Here is a 20,885-nt window from a genome sequence, read left to right on the forward strand (position 1 = left end):
TCAAAAATGTAATTAGTTATAGTTACAAGTTACTAGTAACTAGTTACTAGGCAAAGTAACTATGTCATTACTTACTATGTTAAAACAATAAAAAAAAAAAACAGATGTGAACCTTTAACATTTATTTCACTTAAACAGATTGCAATTATATTTCATTTGTTTACAAGTAAATTGTAGAATCTATCTATCTATCTATCTATCTATCTATCTATCTATCTATATATATATATATATATATATATATATATATATATATATATATATATATATATATATATATATATATATATATATATATATATATATATATATATATATATATAATCCCACTTGTAGTGCAAATAAATCAACATGTCACACAATTTCAGACAAATCATTAAAATAAACAATAACAATAAAGTGCTTTCAGTATAATACTGAAAAAAATCATTGCAATGTATTGCAAAACTAAGGCATTCAAATATAAACCATGTAAAATAATACAAAACCTTTAAGCCTTCTCTGGCCATACACTGTAATTCTCTGTCCAGTATTCAAATATTAATCACTCTTATTTCAACATAAACTGAACTTTATCCAACTCTTGAACATTGATTAAAAGATTCACACAATCCCTACTAACACTTATCTATTCCTTTCTTTATCGATCTATCCATCCTAACGATTGAACCAGTGGTTGTATCTTAGAAGCAGAAGTCTTTTAAACCTCTGATCTGAGAGCCTGTTCCTCTTTGGAGAGAACACTGTCACGTTTCTGATCAAAACACAACTCGGCTCGACCCAATCAGCTGTCAGTGCACGTGTGGACAGGACATCATTTCCCATCATGCATTAAGCGTTTGTAGTCCATGCGGGCGGCCGCAGTCGGTGGAGAGCTGCTGCGCTCGCCTTGCTCAAAAACTTCCCGTTACCGACGCACAGGTTACGTCAAAGCAAGTCGGTGGCGTCTTGGACACAAAACTAACCGGCATGCACCGCGCACCGATTGACAGCGTCGTATCTGCGGCCACCTAATCTCAAACAATCCTTTTATCTCACCCCTTTCACCATAGAAACACAACAGCTTTGCAGCTCCTTGGCTAAGAGACTCTGATGAAGAACAGAGTGAACTGAATTAAAAGTAACACGCCACATTTTATTGTCAGTAACGGTAACGGCGTTGGAAAAGTAATTAGTTAGATTACTCCGTTAGTGAAAAAATAACGCAGTTAGTAACGTTAGATGCCCAACACTGGTTTCAGTCCAATCTACATGATGAAATAACTGTTATAAGCACTTTTAAATCTTAGTTGTAATAAATATTGTACCGTGAGATGCATATCGTGAAAATATATTATCAAGAGATTTGGATATTACATCCCTAATTCTAAACAATCAGCATCTGCATCAGCCATGAGAGAAAAAAAACAAACAACAAACATAAACATCTCTAATTCATGGGTTTGACTTCCTGTTATATGCACTGTGTTGAGGATGTTTTTGTAATGTGTTAACACATCTCTGACAATAACTGTTCTGAAGGAGTAAATCAGATTTTAAAAAGAATAAAAATGAGTACGTATACAAGTACATTATTAAATATGGAAATGATTAATAAACCAAAAAACAACAAACATTTTAACAGTACACTGAGTTTCACCAATTGGGATCCTTCTCAACAATTGAGAAGTCAGTGCAAAGTTGTAAATTGGTGCATGTGTAAATCTTCTCCTTTAAAAAAAACAAAACAAAAAAAAAAGGAAAAAACAAGTCATAATACAAAAAATACACAAAATTAAAGAAAAACTTTCATTTGACTCTCAATCTTAAAAACATACAAGATTTATTTTAACTCAATGAAAAATGTTTTCCATAAGGAAGCCTTTTTCATAGTGTAATAATAATCAGTTGTAATAAATAAATATATATATATATATATATATATATATATATATATATATATATATATATATATATATATATATATATATATATATATATATATATATATATATATATATATATATATATATATATAATGAGCTTTAGTAAAAATGGATGGTAATTAAAAGCCTTTTTCAATGCAATCATTGAATTTTGACATTAATATACTGCTGATGTGTTTTCAGCTTGGTCTTCATCTGTGTGTGGCTGGGTGGATTGAGGGGGGAAAGGTGGGCTATCCAATCCGCTTCCCTTCAGCCAAATGTGGGGACAATCACGTGGGAGTAGTGCTGTACAGAGACCCAGTGGACCAGAGCAGCAAGTATGATGCCTACTGCTACAGGTTAACAGGTATACAAAATATACAATCCAACCAGTAATTTGGTAAATTCATTGCTCATTTCCTATGTTTAAACAGTCTTAACACCATCATCTTCTTACACCATCTAACTTTATTTCTTTTTTCATTACATCCGTAACTCTCCTCTTTGGTCTTCCTCCTATTTCTGGGCAGTTTTTACTAGTGATGTACGATAATGGAATTTTTAACTGACAACTGATAATTTGAAGACATATTGATAACCAATAAAGTAAAAATCTAATTTTTAAAAATGTAAAACTTTTTTTTTGCTTTGTTTTAACTCAAAGGGCTAAATGTGACTAAAGTAGGCCATATAATACATATAAAGCCTTAAAAAAGATTACATGTAAGTAACAATATTGGGTTGTAGCCTGGTCAATATAGAGTAATTATAGACTTTCTATGTCCTGATGTTTCACATAGGCCTACATAATTTCTTCTTGCCATATTGTAAATGCTGTTTTATTTTGTTCCTTATTATTAATAATATGCTTGGGAGAATCCATATCATATCTGGGGTTTTCATGCATGCTTTGTGCAACACTGATGGAAAGAGGCGGGCCCTCAGCACTGTGGTTGCTCCTTTAACACGACACTTTAACAATGGAATGGAACCCATCAGTGACAGCCTGCCCAGGTTCCGAAAGTAAAATTTCCATTCATTTGTCCCATAGACTTTTAGAAAAATTCAAATATTAGAGTTCAAAGGCATCGCGGAAGTTAACCAGCAACGTGGTAACTAATATCCATAATATGATTGTTTTAAGTCCAAAATGTCGTTTAAAATGCAAGATTCTGCTAAATGTTTTAATAACTTTGCTATTTATAAAGTTTCAGAATCACATTTTAAATAGATCTTGTGGTCATTAGTTACCACATAGTTGATCATCCCTAAGCCAGCTTTCGAACTTTTATTTTTTTAAATTTTTTTTGGAAAGTGTATGAGAAAAATTGATGGAAAACTGAGTTCAGGAACTGCGGGATGCCAGTCACTGTTGAGCTCAACAGACGGTGAAAAAACTCAGCGTAGAGAGGCAAACATAGACAGTCCTGTACAAAATCCATCTGCATTGGGCTGTTTAACAATCTGCATCTGCAATCTGTTTGCATGACATGTGTTTTCTCGTCTGCAAACGACGAAGCACATGATCACAGCATCTGCTCAAACAGGCAAGCTCCTCTCGCTGCACCACACCTCCTTTCATTTGTTTATGAACTAAAATACAACTAGATCCTCACATAGTCAAAGCCCGTCAGCCCAATAGTATCTATGTCAAGCTACAGCACAAATACACGGACTGTCACATTCTCGACTGCCTAATTTTTCACTCAGCGTCATTGTGAACATCTTTTAGATGACCTATTAGATCTAAAATAAGTAGCCTGCATCACCTCTCTTGTGTTGTGGAGCTGGTATAAAGCGGTTTTGCTGAAATAGTTTTCCTCCTAACGTAAAAGAAGCTCATATATGTAAACATGTGTCCTCTCCTTTCTGCCTCTAGCTTGGGGCTGCTCCTTGTGTGTGCGACTTAGTGACGTGATGTTCATGAATGAGACGGCTCTTTTGAATGGTTCCTTAATGTGAATGGTGGAATCCGGATTTAATTTTTGAAAAGAACCAAATCCTTTTCTTTTCCATTTTTATGCATTTTTACACTGTCTGTGTAGACCCTCAGTCGTCCAGGTCTGATCCATAGCAAACGACGAAGTTCATATCTGTCAACTGGACAAATCGTTGTAGGAGTGAAGACATTTCGCTGCAGTTCTCAGAACTGAAGAAACGGCTTGGATGAGCAGTGAAACGTCTTCACTTCTACAACGATTTGTCCAGTTGACAGATTTGAACTTCGTCGTTTGCCATTTTTACACTGATTAACGCTAAACCAACACAAGAATCAGTACAGAAGCATAGCCGGCAACACGTTTTGTGCACAAAAAACAGGTTGGACATCATAATAACATCATAATTTATTGAACTATTGTTGTGTAACTTTGTTTTAGCTTTTCACAATTTCAAAGGGTAAACACACTCCCACTCTCAGTTTGAACCATTTTAAACAAATCTGAACCTTGGTCATTTCTTTATGTGATTAGTTTGTAGATGAAATTAGTTCTCACTTTGGCTTCTGTCATATAAATAAATTGTAAAAGAGCCAGTCTTTTGAACAACTCTTTGAAAGGATCAGATCCAAAAGATTCTGCTCCCATAAAGGAGCAGAAAGTCCCGTCACTAGTGCGGCTGGAGCCGGGGCTCAGAGTGAATGCTCTGAGGGAGAAAACCTCGGCTGTATCAGTCTATTTTGGACTTCTAATTATCAGATAAAATAATTGGTGAAAAATGTTTGTATTGGAATTAATGGTATGACATTATAATTGCAATGATCAGCCAATAAACTATCGGTGACCCATATTATCGTGCATCCCTACTTTTTACCTTCAGGTCGCTCAATCTTCCCCTCTCTCTTTGCTCAAAATCTCACCCTCTCGTTCATGTATTCTACTGCTGGTTACAGCTAATTTGTGAATTATTTTGCTCTAATATTTTTCTTTTATATTAAAACATAATCATTATTCTTTACAGATGTATCATGTTCATGTCCCAGTGATTTCGTTGGGAATGGAGACTTCTGTAATGGTGTTCTGGCTGACGTTCTGGCCACAAACTCCAACTTCTCCATCTTCTACAGAGTATGTTGTGTTCACTGACATGGACAGTATGCACATCTGTATATTTACTTTGTACTTTTAAAAATAATAATTGTTCTACATTGTGCTTGTTTGGTGTAGTTCTTGTTGGATTACAGTAGTTCATCAAAAGAAGGTAAAAGGCTGGTGGAGTTTTTGTCTCAAAAAAACACAGACGTGACTCTGTTTGTTCCTCACAACGATGGCTTCACTTTTAACAAGGTAAAAAAAACAACCTGATAATCCACAAATGATCCATTTTGTATTTATTTAGACCAAATGTAGGCTTTAGTAAAACAAATAAAACCTTTGTGGATCCAATTATGAGGGCTAGGCTGTCTCAGCAAACCAGAAAACATACAACATTTTTTTACCATGAGAATTATTTTGTTATGCAGCCAATTAAAAGGTGCTAGTCCCACACCTATGTATACAGGATTATGGTAGAAAGAGGACTAGATCTATAATTGGGCTACCCCAAGAGGGTACCACAGTTAAACCTGGAATAATCTGATCTAAACTAGGCCTGAACAAGGACTAAAACAACACTAAACTAGGTTTAGCCAAAACTTACACTGCGTAAATGGTCATTAAAATTTCAGTGTCTAAAAAGTGGTAACAAAAAAAAGTAAGTGTATGTAGCGTATGTTTTTTGGAGTTTCTAGATTTAAGCAATATATAATAACCAGGACTCTATTATGTTTTAGACTCTTTCCGGTAGAGACTTGGAGTACCACATCTCAGCCAATCACAGCAGACGATCCTTTAATGAACTGAGACACCGTGAAGTCATTGTGTCTAAGCTTGGGTTTAACCTGTCCGTTACCCATGGCCACAACCAGGTATGATCACGACCTTTAAAGCCTGTAAACTCCACAAAGGTCTTCCCTGCAATTCAATTCTAATACTGTGCTACTGCAAAAACTGAGTATTATTTAAATACTCATGGATGTATGGACGTACTTCAACCGCAAATAGAGACTATTTTGTTTTTGAAAAATGCAGAGGGAAGTGCTTTGTGCATTTGTGGACAGGAAAGATGTTTGTGCCTCTCTCTCAACTAGGTGTAACAAAATTTAGATTTTCGGATTGTTCCACCTTCCTCCCAATCAAATTCAAATATTTGTCCTGGTGTTCTGCCTTTTCCCGAGAGCTGTTCCATGTAGAACTCACTTCAGAGTGCTACACATATGGCAAGAGCCAGGTTAGGTAAAAGTGACCTCATCCTGATTAAAATAAATTCTGAGATCCAGACAAGCAAAAGTGGCCATTATTTCATCCTTTCTTTGTCATGTCGTTAAACCAGTTTATTTAGTCAGCTTAAGATATAAAGAAATACCTTCAAGTCAACCTTCGAATGATCCTGGGAGCTATATTGTCGGGGGGCTTTATGCCGCTGGTAGGGTCACCCATGGCAAACAGGTCCAGGGGGACGGGTCAGGCTATGAAGCCCTTTATGATGAGAGGAAGACCAAGGCTAGACATGGGGCCATCCTCCCATGGACCCACCACCCGCTGGAGGATCCGTAATGGGGCTGGTTCATAGAGGGCGGCAGTCGAAGGCCTCACCTCCACGCATAGCTCTGGAACACAACCCCTTAAGAGGAGCTGGACTCTCCATTTCTCTGGCGTTGCCGGCAGGGAGCGATGGTGAGCTGGTGTGGGCTTTCTCATTGCCCCACAGCTCAGCTGCCACATGTTGGAGTTCACCAGAGTACCCGGCCTTCTTGGAGTCCCTGGGAGGGGTACTAGACAGTGCACTGACTAGAGACTTCGTTGTTCTCCTGGGGGACTTCAATCCATATGTGGGCAATGGCAGTGACACCTGGAGGGGCGTGATTGGGAAGGCCGGCCTCCCTGAGCTGAACCAGAGCGGTGTTCTGTTATTGCACTTCTGTGCTAGTCACAGTTTGTCCATAACAAACACCATGTTTGAGCACAAGGGTGTCCATCAGTGCACCTGGCACCAGGACACCCTAGGTCGGAGGTTGATAATTGACTTTGTTGTCGTATCATATGACCTCCAGCTACATGACTTGGACACTCGGGTGAAGAGAGGGGCAGAGCTGTTAACCTATCACCACCTGGTCGTGAGTTGAATCCGCTAGCAGAGGAGAAAGCCGCATAGACCTGGCAGGCCTAAGCGTATCGTGAGGGTCTGTTGGGAACATCTGACGGAGCCCTCTGTCAGTGGGGTCTTCAACTTGCACCTCCAGGAGAGCTTCTCTCAGATCCTGGGGTAGGCTAGGGACATGGATCCCAAATGGGCCATGGTCTCCACCTCTATCGTTGTTGTGGCTGCTCATAGCTGTGGTCGTAAGGTCTGCGGTGCTTGTCGTGGTGGCAACCACTGAACCCGGTGGTGGACACTGGAAGTAAGGGATGCAATCAGGCTAATGAAGGAGTCTTATTGAGCCTTATTGGCTTGTGGGACTCCTGAGGCAGCTGACGAGTACTGGCAGGCCAAGAGTGCGGTCACAGATGCAAAGACTCTCGGTTGGGAGGAGTTCGGAGAGGCCATGGTGGAGGACTATCGGATGGCTTCAAAGAAATTCTGGCAAATCGTCCAAGACCTCAAGAGGAGGAAGCAATGCTTCACCTACACTGTTTACTGTGCGGGCGGAGAACTGGTCACCTCAACTGGGGATGTTGCCAGACGGTGAAAGGAATACTTTGAGGATCTCCTCAATCCCACTGTCACGTCTTTAAGAGGAGGAAGCAGAGACTGGGGACCCAGAGGTGGACTTGTCCATCACACTGACTGAATTCACTGAGGTGGTTGGCAAGCTCCTCGGTGGCAAGGCTCTGTGTTCGCATTGCCGGCAGTAAGTCAGACCTGTTCCCAGCGCATGTTGGACTCCAGGGCTGCCCTCTGTCACTGGTTCTGTTCATTGTATTTATGGACAGAATTTATAGGTGCATCTATGGGCCGGAGGGGGTCTGGTTGGGAACCACAGGATCTCATTTCTGCTATTTGCAGATGATGTAGTCCTGATGGCTTCATCGAGCCAGGACCTGCAGTAGGCACTGGGGCGGTTCACAGCAGAGTGTGAAGTGCTTGAGATGAGAATCAGCTCCTCCAAATCCGAGGCCATGGTTCTCGACCGGAAAAAGGTGGCTTGCTCTCTCCGGGTGGGTGGTCAGTACTTGCCTCAAGTGGAGGAGTTCAAGTATTTCAGGGTCTTGTTCACGAGTGAGGGAAGGATGGAGGGAAAGATTGAGTTGAAAGGCAACGCTCTCAAGTTACCGGTCAATCTACATTCCTATTCTCACCTATGGTCATGAGCTTTGGGTAATGACCGAAAGGACAAGATCGCGGATACAAGCAGGAGCTCGGTCACACAGGAGAAGCTTGGAGTAGAGCCGCTGCTCCTACACATCGAAAGGAGCCAGCTGAGGTGGCTTGGGCATCCATTCAGGACGCCTCCTGGATGCCTTCCTAGGGAGGTGTTCCGGGCATGTCCCATCAGGAGGAGGCCCCAGGGATGACCCAGGACACGCTGGAGGGAATATGTCTCTCGGCTGGCCTGGGAACGCCTTGGGGTCCCACCGGAAAAGCTGGGGGATGTGTCTGGGGTGAGAGAAATCTGGGAGTCCCTATTTGGACTGCTGCCCCCGCAAATCGACCTCGGATAAGTGGAGTGGATGGATGGACTTTCATGCCATTCCTAATAGTCTGTGTTTTTTGTGTTATAGAGCATTAAACTGGTGAACCGGCGCCTCCTACTGGACTGGGACATCCCTGCAGTGAACGGTCTCATCCATGTGATCGAGGGTCCTCTCACTGCCCCTCCACCTCCCGTGAGTCTCAGCCAAATATAATACTGACTCCTGAACAATTATGAACTAACCCAAGATATTAAATCAGCAAGGTATGTGAGTTTTATGTTGAGGCTCTTCAAGTATTTACAGTTTTTTATTGTCTTAATTTTCTCTAATATAGTTTTTGTGTTTGTCTATCTGTCTGTCTATCTTTTCTTAAATCTTCTTAAAGATTGAATTGTTTTAGATTTTTTTATTGATACATTGCAGCTCATGTCATCAACATTCCTTGGGGGTGTGTTCCTAACTGGAGACAATGCTCTGTCTGAAGCTTTTCTGGTGCATTCAGTGCATCTTAAACTATGAATGGTGATGATTGGCAAAACACCAGGCCGGATGGTCTGCTCGCTCATTTCAGTGACACTTGCAGAGAGGTTTTGGATGTAGTGGCTCTATTAATACTAAAGCACAAAAGCCCTTGGCATAATGGGAATACGCGTGGGGTCAGGCGTGAATGTAGCCGCGCTAAAAGGAAATGGAAAAAAGACTACAGTTTTCAGGTTTCTCTGTAAATATCTTGTTGATTATCAGAGGCAAGGCAAGGCAAGTTTATTTGTATAACACAATTCGTACACAAGGTAATTCAAAGTGCTTTACAGAATAAGAAAGACATTAAAATCACACAAATCAAAACATAAATAATCACAAATAATCATCATAAAATTAACATTAAAAGAGAAGAGTGCAGAATAAAAACCTTTCAGTCGTATGCACAGCTAAACAGAACTGTTTTGATCCTGGATTTAAACATTGTCAAAGTAGAGGCCTGTCTCACATCTTCAGGAAGACTGTTCCAAGTTTTAGCTGCATAAAACTTAAACGCTGATTCCCCATGTTTAGTCCTGGCTCTGGGCACCAGCAGGAGTCCGGTCCCTGAAGTCCTCAAATTGCGAGATGGTTCATATGGCACTAACATGTCGGAGATATACTTTGGACCTAGGCCATGGAGAGACTTATACACAAGCAGAGCTGCTTTAAAGTCTATTCTTTGAGCTACAGGAAGCCAGTGCAGAGACCTGAGCACAGGACTTATGTGCTCATACTTCCTGGTTGTAGTCCCCGAGCAGCAGCGTTGTGGATGTACTGCAGCTGTGTTGAGGCTCGTTTGGAGAGGCCAGTGAGCAGGCCGTTACAGTAGTCTAACCTACTGGAGACAAATGCATGGATAAGTCTCTCTAAGTCTGGTTTTGACAGTAAACCTTTGATTTTTGCAATGTTTTTAAGGTGGTAAAAAGCTGCAGATGTTATTGATTTGATGTGGCTGTTAAAGTTCAAGTCTGAGTCCATTGTTACCCCTAGATTTCTAGCCTGATTTGAAGGTTTTAGAGAGAGAAACTGGAGGTGACTGCTGACACTTTCTCTATGTTTCTGTGGGCCAAAGATGATGACTTCAGTCTTGTCTGAGTTTATCTGGAGAATGTTGTTTTTCCTCCACACACTGATCTGTTGATGCAGTGAGTGAATCCACTGGTCCATATTCACCTGCTGATAGTGAGACATAGATCTGAGTGCCATCTGCATAGTTGTGGTAAGACACATTATTGCTGCATATTAACTGGCCTAACGGCAGCATGTAGAGATTGAACAGCAGGGGTCTCAGGATTGACCCCTGGGGCACCCCACAGGTCAGGGACATTTTATCTGATATACATTTTCCAATTTCAACAAAGTACTCCCTGTTTTCTAAATAGGACTTGAACCAGTTTAGTGCCGTACCAGAAATGCTCACCCAGTCCCCTAGTCTCTGTAAGAGGATCCCATGATCCACAGTGTCAAAGGCAGCACTCAGATCTAACAGGATCAAGACTGAGACTTTGCCTGCATCAGTGTTCAGGCGGATGTCATTTGTCACCTTGATAAGAGCAGTCTCAGTGCTGTGGTGGGATCTAAAACCTGATTGGAAGACATCAAAGGAGTTGTTCATTTCGAGGAAGTTAATAAGCTGTTGGTAAACAACTTTTTCGAGGACTTTGCCTAAAAACGGCAGATTTGAGATTGGTCGATAATTGTTCAATATTGTGGCATCAAGACTGCTCTTCTTTTGGAGAGGCTTGATAACCGCAGTTTTCAAAGCGCTTGGGAATGTTCCAGATTGAAGTGACATATTAACTATGTGAGTGAGTGGTGATAGCAAACTGTTGAGCACAGACTTTAGAAATTTAGTGGGTAACACATCGAGGCAGCATGTAGATGAACTCAGACTGGTGACAATCTCTTGGACAGTTTTGTCAGTTACAGGTGAAAAGTGAGTCAGCTCTAAGTGTCTAGGTAGGTGCTGAGTTGTTATTTGCGTTGTGGAATTTATGGCATTTTTAATGCCCTGAACCTACATTAAAGAATACTGCAAACTCATTGCACTTAGATGTGGAAATTAGTTCTAACGGCAGTGGAGATGGGGGGTTTGTTAATCTGTTTACCGTTGCAAACAGGACACGAGAGTTGTTACTACAACTTCCAATAATGTCAGAAAAATACCTTTGCCTTGTTCTACATAAACTGTGGTTGTACATGTGCATCTTTTCTCTGTAAATTTCATAATGAACCTGGAGCTTTGACTTGTGCCATTCCCGCTCGGCCCTCCGGCACTCCCTTTTCTGTGCCCTGACCGAGTCATCATTCCTCCATGGCGCTTTCTGCTTATCTTTAACCATTTTAACCTTCATCGGGACAATGGAGTCCAGAACATTCAAAACACTCGAAGTTACAGAGTTACATGAGGCATTTTCAAAGTGTATCATTTCCATGAACAGTGCACCTGTTTTATCATTTATGTGTCTCCTTCGAACAAGTGCAGGACCAGCCGCTGGTTTGGGAATAACAGACAGGTCAAAGAAGACACAGAAATGATCAGAAAGAGCAGCATCCACCACATTGACATTTGAAATATTTACTCCTTTTGTAATGAGCAGGTCCAGAGTGTGTCCTCTGTTGTGGGTGGGCTCGCTGACATGCTGAGTCAGACCAAAGGTTTCAAGGACAGAACTGAGCCCTTTAGCGTTTCTGTCAAACACATTATCCACATGTACATTAAAATCACCTGTAATGACTAAACCATCAAAGTCTGTGCATACGACTGAAAGCATCTCAGTAAAATCATCAATAAAACTCAGACAGTGCTGGGAAGGTTTGTATATGACTAAGTAGAGTATGGAGGGGGAATGTTTTAGCTCCATTTTGAATGAAACATACTCAAAAGATGAAAACACTCCAAATGACAATCTGTGAGTAACTAAATTATCTCTTAAAAATGCACACACACCTCCACCCTTTTTGTTTACTTGTGTTTCAGATTAAAATTTGAAGTTGGGTGGAGTTGATTGCACTAGAATTGCATTACCTGTGTTTTTGTCAAGCCATGTTTCGGTTATAAACATAAAGTCAAGACTAAAAGAAGAAATAAAATCATTAATTAAAATGGACTTGTTACATAATGATCTGACATTGAGCACAGCAAGTTTCAGATTAGTTTCAGTAGGACTGGATGTTATCGTCTTACAGGGAATGTGAACTAAATGTCTCTGATTGGACAGTCTAACTGTCCTTCTGTTAATCAGTCTACGTGGTGTAACTGTAGATATAGCTCCATCACAGGGCCTCAGCATGATATTAGGGAAGTTAAAGCTGCCAAAAGTGGTTTTATATCAAACCTGATGTCAACAAACTGCCACAAACCTCAGATGCTTTTTAGTACTTTGAACACAAACACAAATTACACACAAATTGTTGTGCCTTCATTTACACTCTCTGAAATTTTGTATGATTCTCTAGGGATAAGTCTCTGCTCTCAGACTGCCACTGCCCTCTGTTGTGGACCTTGTAACTCCAACAGTGTGGGCTTGAAAAAAAATAGTTCAGTAGCTAAAGCCTTCCTTGTGTCCACTAGATATTATTTCAAGTTGGTCGTTCAAGGATGTTTTATTCTACTGGAGTTCGCATTGGTAATGCTGTGAACATGTCTCTGATGTCTAGTTGTTTTCCTACTGCCTTGAAACATGCCACTCATCAAAAACCCTAATCTTGACCCAAATATTCTTTCTTTCTAACTTTAGGCCCATCTCAAAATTTCTTTTTGTCTAAGGTTTTAGAGAAGGAATGCATATAACCAACTGCAGGCTTACCTTAATCTCAAAATTGGTGAAAAATTCCAGTATGGTTTTAAATCCCAACACAATACTGAAGAAGCTCTTTTAAAAGTTTTTAATGACCTGCTTTTAACTGCTGACTCTGGGAAATCCATAGATTTTTTACTTTTAGACTTATCAGCTGCTTTCGACACGGTGGATCACAGCATCCTTCTGACCCACCTGGAGACACATGTGAGCATTAAGGGTACAGCACTCTGTCCTATCTGTCAGACAGGAGTTTTTATGTGAAACTAAGACAGTACTCCTCCTCTGTATCTCCCTTAGAGTATGGTGTGCCCCAGGGTTCTACATTAGCACCGGCCCTCTTTGCTCTGTTCATGCTTTCCCTGGGTGATGGTTTTCTGAAAGTACAATTGTTTTGCAAATGACAAGCAATTATATTTGTCAGTAACCATCAATGACAGGCAGACCTCCATCTCTGCACGACTGTCTCAAGAATGTGTAGACTTGGCTGAGCACAAACTTTGACCTTTTTCTTTTTGTTTTTAAGTGAGATTGTGGTGTTAGACCAAACTAACCCACTCTTTGGGCATGACAATGTGATAAGTCCTCTGTCCTCTTATTGTCGCCCTGCAGTGAGGAATTTTGAGGTGATTGTGGACTCTATGTTCAAACTGGACAAGCACATTAGCTCTGCTATAAAGCCCAGCTTCTTTCAGTCGTGGCTCCATGCTGAAGTAAAGCCTTACCTTCTACAGGTGGATTTTGTAAAAGCAATCCAAGCATTTGTAACATTGCGTCTGGATTATTGTAATTCATTGTATATGGGGCTGAACCAGCACTCCCTGCAGCGCCTACAGAATGCCCACAAGAGACAAGAGCACATCACACCTCTGCTGTGCTCCCTATTTCAAATAAGGTGCAATTCAAAATGTTATTGTGTTTAACTATCTGCACTCTATGGGTCCTCTTTATTTGAGGGAGTCACTGCAGCCCTGAGGTCAGCTGACCAGCTTCTGCTTGCTGTCCCCAGGGCCAGGCTCAAAACCAGACAGAGACAGAGCCTTTTGTGTGGCAGTGCCCGTATTATCAAACGGCCTCCATTTGCTTGTCAGATCCCGTCAGTCTTTAATGCAGTTTAAGACTAGACAGAAAACCAACATCTTCTCTGTGGTATTTACTACTAGCTAGTCAGGATATATTTTTATTTTATTGTTCTTTTCCAATGTATTGTGTTATCTGTGTATTTGTTTTTATTGACTTTTATGTGAAGCACTTTGGACAGCTAAAGCTGTTAAATGTTAGATGTGCTATATTAAATAGACATGAATTGAAATGACTCAAGTTAGACTTTAATCTGAACCTTATTTTAACATAGTCTGACCAGAAAGAACTGACGTAGCTGGAACTACAACAGGTGATCTGATTTGTACTGTTAGTGTGTCAAGTCTTACAGATAAAATTACAGTCACAAGCTAGCTAGCATTAGCCAAAAGTTTTTCAGTTAGTCACTCTCACCTTTTTTGTTGAAAACACCTAAACAGGACCCTGAACACTTTATTATTATTAATTATTAATCATAGGTTCCTGAAAATGTATTGTTTAAATCCATTTTGTGTTTACTAACGTGTGCATTGTGTCAGCATGGTAACTGATGAACATTCCGCCATAAAGATACATGTAGAACACCCCCAGTGTGATGTCACTGCAAAGTATGAATTGAAGAACAATTGGTGCCCATTTTAGGTACCATCCACTGACTTAATTTCAAACCACTGCATTTAATTTAATTGTTCATTATTGGTCATCAAAGCAAATATTTATTTCATACAGTGCTTTTAACCAAGACAAAATAAAACCAAGTGAATATTACATATCCCTCTTCTCTCTCAGATCTCTCACCCATCTCGCCAGTTGCTTCACTCCAGCTCCTTAACAGTGGTCATCTTGGTGTCTCTGTTTGTGGCGTGTGTCATTGGTGCTGTGGGATACTATGTCTTCAAACACAAGACTGACGCTTTCCGCTTCCACTATTTCAGAGTAAGACCCACAGACTCACCCATTAGCTTCTGCTCTCTCATTTCTGTACATGATACTCCAAGGGGCATAATCTCCTTGTCTAGACATGCAGATGTATTCTTATGGCTCTTGGCTGCACATTGCTTATGGCCAGGTGCTGAGGTATTTTAATGTTTAATGTGGGAAAAAATAGCATTGAGTCCATTCTAAACACAAAACCATCTGCAAATGTTGTAGCAGTTGTACAAAAAGATTTTTTATGATTAAGCAAATGTGTCATAAATCCCAGCATCTCAATCAGCACCATCAAATTGAAAACAGCTGTATGGGAGCCAAAATGTTTTGATGTCAAAAACACTGTCCAGATGACAGATGATACCTCTGAAACCATCTTAAATGTTGGCTAGTTTAGGGTAAATTATTAAAATGTTACTCTCTAGAAAACTAAGCATTTTATTTCTTCACAAAATATAGTATGTAAAATTGTATTCCATTGCCTCACTTTGCCTTACATCCCTTCCTGTTTGTTGTTGTTCAGAATGAGGATGAGAATGGAGCGTCAAACAGAAACAGACCTGCACTGGTGTCCATTCCCAACCCTCTGTACGTCGGCTCCGCTGCCTTGAGTCAGCCTGCCCCGGTCAGTACACTGAATAATATTTAGATAACATAAATAAATAAATAAATAAATAAGTTATTAGCACAAACTGAATCTTGGTCCTTATATTTTTTCATTTCATTATTGGTCATTTTGGAAACTGATAGTTGCACAATCTCTCTTATCGCATTTACTTATCCATTCACAAATGGAGGTACCACATGGAGGTATTAGATATTTACTGAATTAATAATGAAGCTACAATGCCAGTTAGAGAGACAGTAGTTTCCATCACCTTATTTTTAATGTGTATTTTGAAGATCGCATAAGTAAGGGTAGGTGGAAATGCCAAATATCGCATTTAGAACTCTTGCATAAAAGTTTATTTGCGCGCTTTGGGTGGATTTCATTTAAATTCATAAAAGTGCATTTTGGAGGGTGGAAACGCGTTTAATCAGATAATTGAATAGAAAACTCACGTGACTACATACCTGCACCTGACCGGAGGGGACATAGGCGATGAACAAAGCCAGAATAATTCCATCATGCTGGTGATTGTTTGCCCAAAATCCTCCAGAGGATCACAGCTTAAGTAGCATCGCTGCAATAGTATAATGCGTGAGGTTCAAGCCAAAAACAAAAATATTGGCCAACTAATAACGTGCCCAGAGACCCATATGCGCTGTCTAATCTTCATTAATAGAGTAAGTTTATGCTTGTACACCGCTCTGGACAAGTAGTGGGAACTTCAGCGGTCGTTCCTTTTCCACTTCAGTGTAGTAGTTGGGCGAAGACTGAGACAGCAGTCTTTAACTTTGTAGTAAAACATGTCTCTAGCATTATTGTCTTTTAAACAATATGCTAAGTTTTAGACACGACACAAATGTGTGCAGCAAACAGCTAAATAACAGAGAAAGTGATCACGCTTCGGGCTCCATCAACTCTGGCTCCAATTCACTTTACATTAGAAAACTGTGGCCCCTCTCGCTGTAACTGCTGCTGTCAGGCTTGTCATTTTGGTCTTAAAATGTTAAATTAACCTACATCTACCCACATTACCTACATTAACCTATCTCCTGGTATTTTTATTTCATTATTGTGTCTGTAAATCAAGAGGTTGCTCCCGTAACCATTGGCAACAGGTTTGATTGACAGCATTGCTAAGCACCTACTCTCTGTTAAACCAGTAGTGTGGAGGAAGGGGCGTTACCTTAAACAGCTTGCTCCGGATTGGTTCTTTGGTTGCTATGATACTCGCGGTCAGAATTCCAAATATGGAACTTGGCTCCAAATTCCCCCCTGTAACTGCTAGCCTTGATGAGCTTTATTTGGCTTTCCAATGGACCGTCAGTATTGCTTCTATGCTGTATGTTAGCTTCTGAAACAAAAAAAATACACATAATATTAAGCCTGGTGTACACAGCATTGTTTTTTTTTTTTCATCTTATAAGATTGTTGAATGTCATTCTACACAAGGAATTTAATTGTATGACAGCACACATGACAGAACACTAAAAGAGCTTTCCTTTTTTAATAGAAATAATTTGTGTAATTTATTATTAACTGTTTTTTTCAGGAGAACAGCCAGGAGCCAGAACCTCCAGTACAGCCTCAGGAGCCTCCAATTTTAGACCTGGACCAATAGAAAACACCTCCAAACTGATTAAAACAGATCTGAAGAATTCACCATTAAATTGTTCAGAGCATAATCAAAAACAAGATGCCCTGTTATTGCTACTCAAATTTTTGGTTGATTCCTTTGTTTGCAAAAGCGTCAAGAATCAGTGGTCAGATTTATGTTGTTTATGTTTAATAAACTGTCAGAAATTGGCTGAAGAAGTGTATTGTTAGTTTTATGTTGTGTATCTTTAAAACATAGAACAGTTCGGTAGATACTTAGAGCATTTACCCTGAGCTGCTGTATCTCTACATTTTTTTTTACCATTGTGGGATAGAACCGGAGCATTGACAGGTGTTTTACATTCTCTAAATTAGTTGTAATAGTGGTTTAGATGCCTTGTATTACAATGGCTCATTTAATATAAATCATTGGTCCAAACTTCATAAAAGCTATGTGGATGAATGAAGCGGCCCCAATGGGTACTTCCAAAATAACATGGGGAAAAAAAATGTTTTTTAGGCCCGAGCCCCTACAGGGCGTAGGGCCTATTGCTTCCGCAACGATGAGTGCGAAGCACTCATCGTTGCAGACTGTCTGGCAGCACCGCACCTTGCACAGACTCCTGTGTCCTAGCAACCCATGCCGGGTTTGCATATTTGTTGTTGCTAGCATGTCAGCGTGAAGCGCTAATGTCCCCAAACACACTCCTGACATCGAGCCCTATCCAAGCCCCCATGCCGCAGGCATGGGCCATACTTGTTACTGCTAAAATGAATGGAAGTCAATGGGAGGTCAATGGCGGACCCCGACGTCATGGCGAATGACGAGCGCCTTAGCGCTCGTCATTCGCCATTGACCCCACGGTGACGTGGGGAAGGTCGAGAGCTTTCAAAAAATGTATAATATGTGTTTCTAATGTTATCGGATATATTGTTTTTGCTAAAAATATTATTATTTTTAGGCCCGAGCCCCTACAGGGCGTAGGGCCTATTGCTTCCGCAACGATGAGTGCGAAGCACTCATTGTTGCACCAGTCTGTGCAAGGTGCAGCACCGCACCTTGCACAGACTCCTGTGTCCTAGCAACCCATGCCGTAGGCATGGGACATGCATATTTGTTCTTGCTAGCATGTCAGCCCCCATGCCGCAGGCATGGGCCATACTTGTAACTGCTAAAATGAATGGAAGTCAATGGGAGGTCAATGGCGGATCCCACGTCGCCATTGACCCCACGGTGACGTGGGGAAAGTCGAGAGCTTTCAAAAAACGTATAATATGTGTTTCTAATGTTTTCGGATATATTGTTTTTGCTAAAAATATTATTAGGCCCGAGCCCCTACAGGCGTAGGGCCTATTGCTTCCGCAACGATGAGTGCTTTGCACTCATCGTTGCAGACTGTCTTCACGAAGTTGCGCGCTTTGCGCGCAACTTCGTGGCAGCACCGCGACCTTGCATAGACTCCTGTGTCCTAGCACAGGACACCGTAGGCATGGGTTTTCAAATATGAAAACCCATGCCGTAGGCATGGGTTTTCATATTTGTCGTTGCTAGCATGTCAGCGTCAACATCGAGTCAATGGGCGAAGTCAGCGTTTTCGCTGACCTCGCATTTTCGTCAACTCCTCTGAAGGCGCTTCACCTGCAAGGCTGAAATTCACTGTACATCATCTAGACAAGTGGGGCATCAAAAGTTATCCAATTTATGATGATCCCTATTACGGTTTCCGTGCGGCGAAGCCGCAAAATTCCATCGGAATTTTTGCAATTTTCAAAAGTCAAAATTTGCTCCCGTTTGTGCATGCAAAGTCCGATTTGGCTCAAATTCGAATCAGTTGTAAAACTTTTGGGCCTAAAGCTACTCATTATGATAGAAACTAAATTGGCGCGATAGCGCCCCCTACAGAACATCTAATAAATTTGTATGGAAGGCTGAAAATTTAGTTTTCCCAAATGTTACCAAATTTGACACAAAATTCCATTGGGTCATCCCAATCAATAAAGTCATTCAGATGTATGTTGTCTTTTGCACCGTGTTGCCATGGCGATGTGCCAAACTGCCAATGTTATCCTAATGGGAATCCTCTCAATTTTTCCCATTCATGTGAATAATATTAGTTTCATGGAATAATGTGAAATTTGGCACCAAGACTCGTCATGTCATCCTGATGAAAAAAGTCAATGTGACCCATGCAATTTGTTTCACTGGGTTGCCATGGCGATGCGCGAAAGTGCCCATGTTATCCTAATGGGAAAATTTCCAAATTTTCATGCATTTCAAAGTCTTATAACGACTTATTACCGTCAACGACGAACGTAAAATTTGGCACAGTGATTCTTCAGGTCGACTCCGTCAAAAAAGTCTGAGGGGCCAAGTTTGTATTTTGCACGGTGTTGCCATGGCGATGCCTGGAAAACCCATGTTTTTGCATTTTGTGCATCAGCACTTCCAATGTGTTTTGACTTGTTTGGTGGCAAGTGCAGCCCAAAGCCGCAATAAAAAAGGGACAAGTGGCGCGTTAGCGCCACCCACAGGGAGTGCCGGGTCGGCCGAGTGCGAAGCACGGCCTGCGAGGGCCGTTCGATGCCGCTTGCGGCTTTAATTTCAAAATTGTTTTTCCAACATTAAAAAAATCAAATGATAGAAAAATAAATATGTATGCATGTACTTATTTCCAGGTAAAGTACAACTTTAAGGAGTACAAAATAATTTCTTATCTGGTATTTACACATATGAAGATATTAAAAATTATGTTTATTGTAAACCCACAATGTTTACCAAAAAAAATAAATAAAAATAAATATATATGTATATATATATATATATATATATATATATATATATATATATATATATATATATATAAGCTAACTTCCTGTTTATATATATATATATATATATATATATATATATATATATATATATATATATATATATATATATATATATATATATATATATATATAAGATAACTTCCTGTTTCTCACAAAACTGCAGATTTTTTTTTTTTTTTTTTTACAGCTCTGAGAGAAGGTGTTGCTCTATCCGTTATAATCTCAGAAATAATGACCCACAGTCTTCAGGTCTGGAGGCGATATGCCAAAACATTTCCAAGTATTTGGAAACAAAGGTTTGTATTCAAAGAGTTTTGCAATGTGAATTATTTTAGGTTTTGTTTGCATAAATACAGTCAAACTGAACGTATGTGTGACAGGTTTAGACATTTTTCTCATTATCATTTAGTTTGTAATCATGAAAACATGAGTTAGTCTTCCTGCCCCCCCACACTACACTCGCTGTGGAGTCGAGACCACTCCACTCACTCAAACTTGTGGCCTGAACACAAACCCGAGTGTTAAGGCAAAGAGAAGGGAGCCGTTTAGAAAGGTGAAAAACAGGTGCATTTCACTGCTGACATCACTTCACTGCTGACATTGCCTGTTCATTATACCACACTCATGGCATCACTTCCTGTTTACTTACACTTCCTGGGACCATCCAGCACTCTCCAGCAGGATCCAGCTTGAAACACACACAGCTCAGAGGGTCATTCTCACACATGAACACATGAGTTTTCTAGACCAGAGCAGGTCCTAAAGTGGTTTGAGAGCACCACAACTACAACTCTGCTCATACAATCAGTTCAAGTTGTGTCAGTTTGTTCACTGTGCATATATTTCAGTTATGGTTGGTGTTGATAGTGATGGCATCATGTGTCCACACTTGTATTGTTGATTTTAGTTTTTGCACAACCATAGAACAGTGACAGTTAAA

The 20,885-nt window shown here is 40.3% G+C and overlaps 1 protein-coding gene across 1 annotated transcript in view; it reads left to right on the plus strand.

Moving 5' to 3' along the window:
- The window catches only part of stab1 (stabilin 1), a 124,924-nt gene extending 107,709 nt beyond the window's left edge, over positions 1-17,215 (plus strand). The window contains exons 63-70 of the mRNA XM_055225063.1: positions 2,109-2,274; positions 4,866-4,972; positions 5,072-5,191; positions 5,677-5,811; positions 8,666-8,770; positions 14,770-14,916; positions 15,434-15,535; positions 17,070-17,215. Coding sequence (XP_055081038.1) covers positions 2,109-2,274; positions 4,866-4,972; positions 5,072-5,191; positions 5,677-5,811; positions 8,666-8,770; positions 14,770-14,916; positions 15,434-15,535; positions 17,070-17,138 — 951 coding nt within the window. The 3' untranslated portion in view covers positions 17,139-17,215. The remainder of the gene's footprint in view (positions 1-2,108; positions 2,275-4,865; positions 4,973-5,071; positions 5,192-5,676; positions 5,812-8,665; positions 8,771-14,769; positions 14,917-15,433; positions 15,536-17,069) is intronic.
- Positions 17,216-20,885: the final 3,670 nt, after the last annotated feature.

This window comes from Periophthalmus magnuspinnatus, chromosome 10, assembly GCF_009829125.3.
Source record: "Periophthalmus magnuspinnatus isolate fPerMag1 chromosome 10, fPerMag1.2.pri, whole genome shotgun sequence".
NCBI lineage: Eukaryota > Metazoa > Chordata > Actinopteri > Gobiiformes > Gobiidae > Periophthalmus > Periophthalmus magnuspinnatus.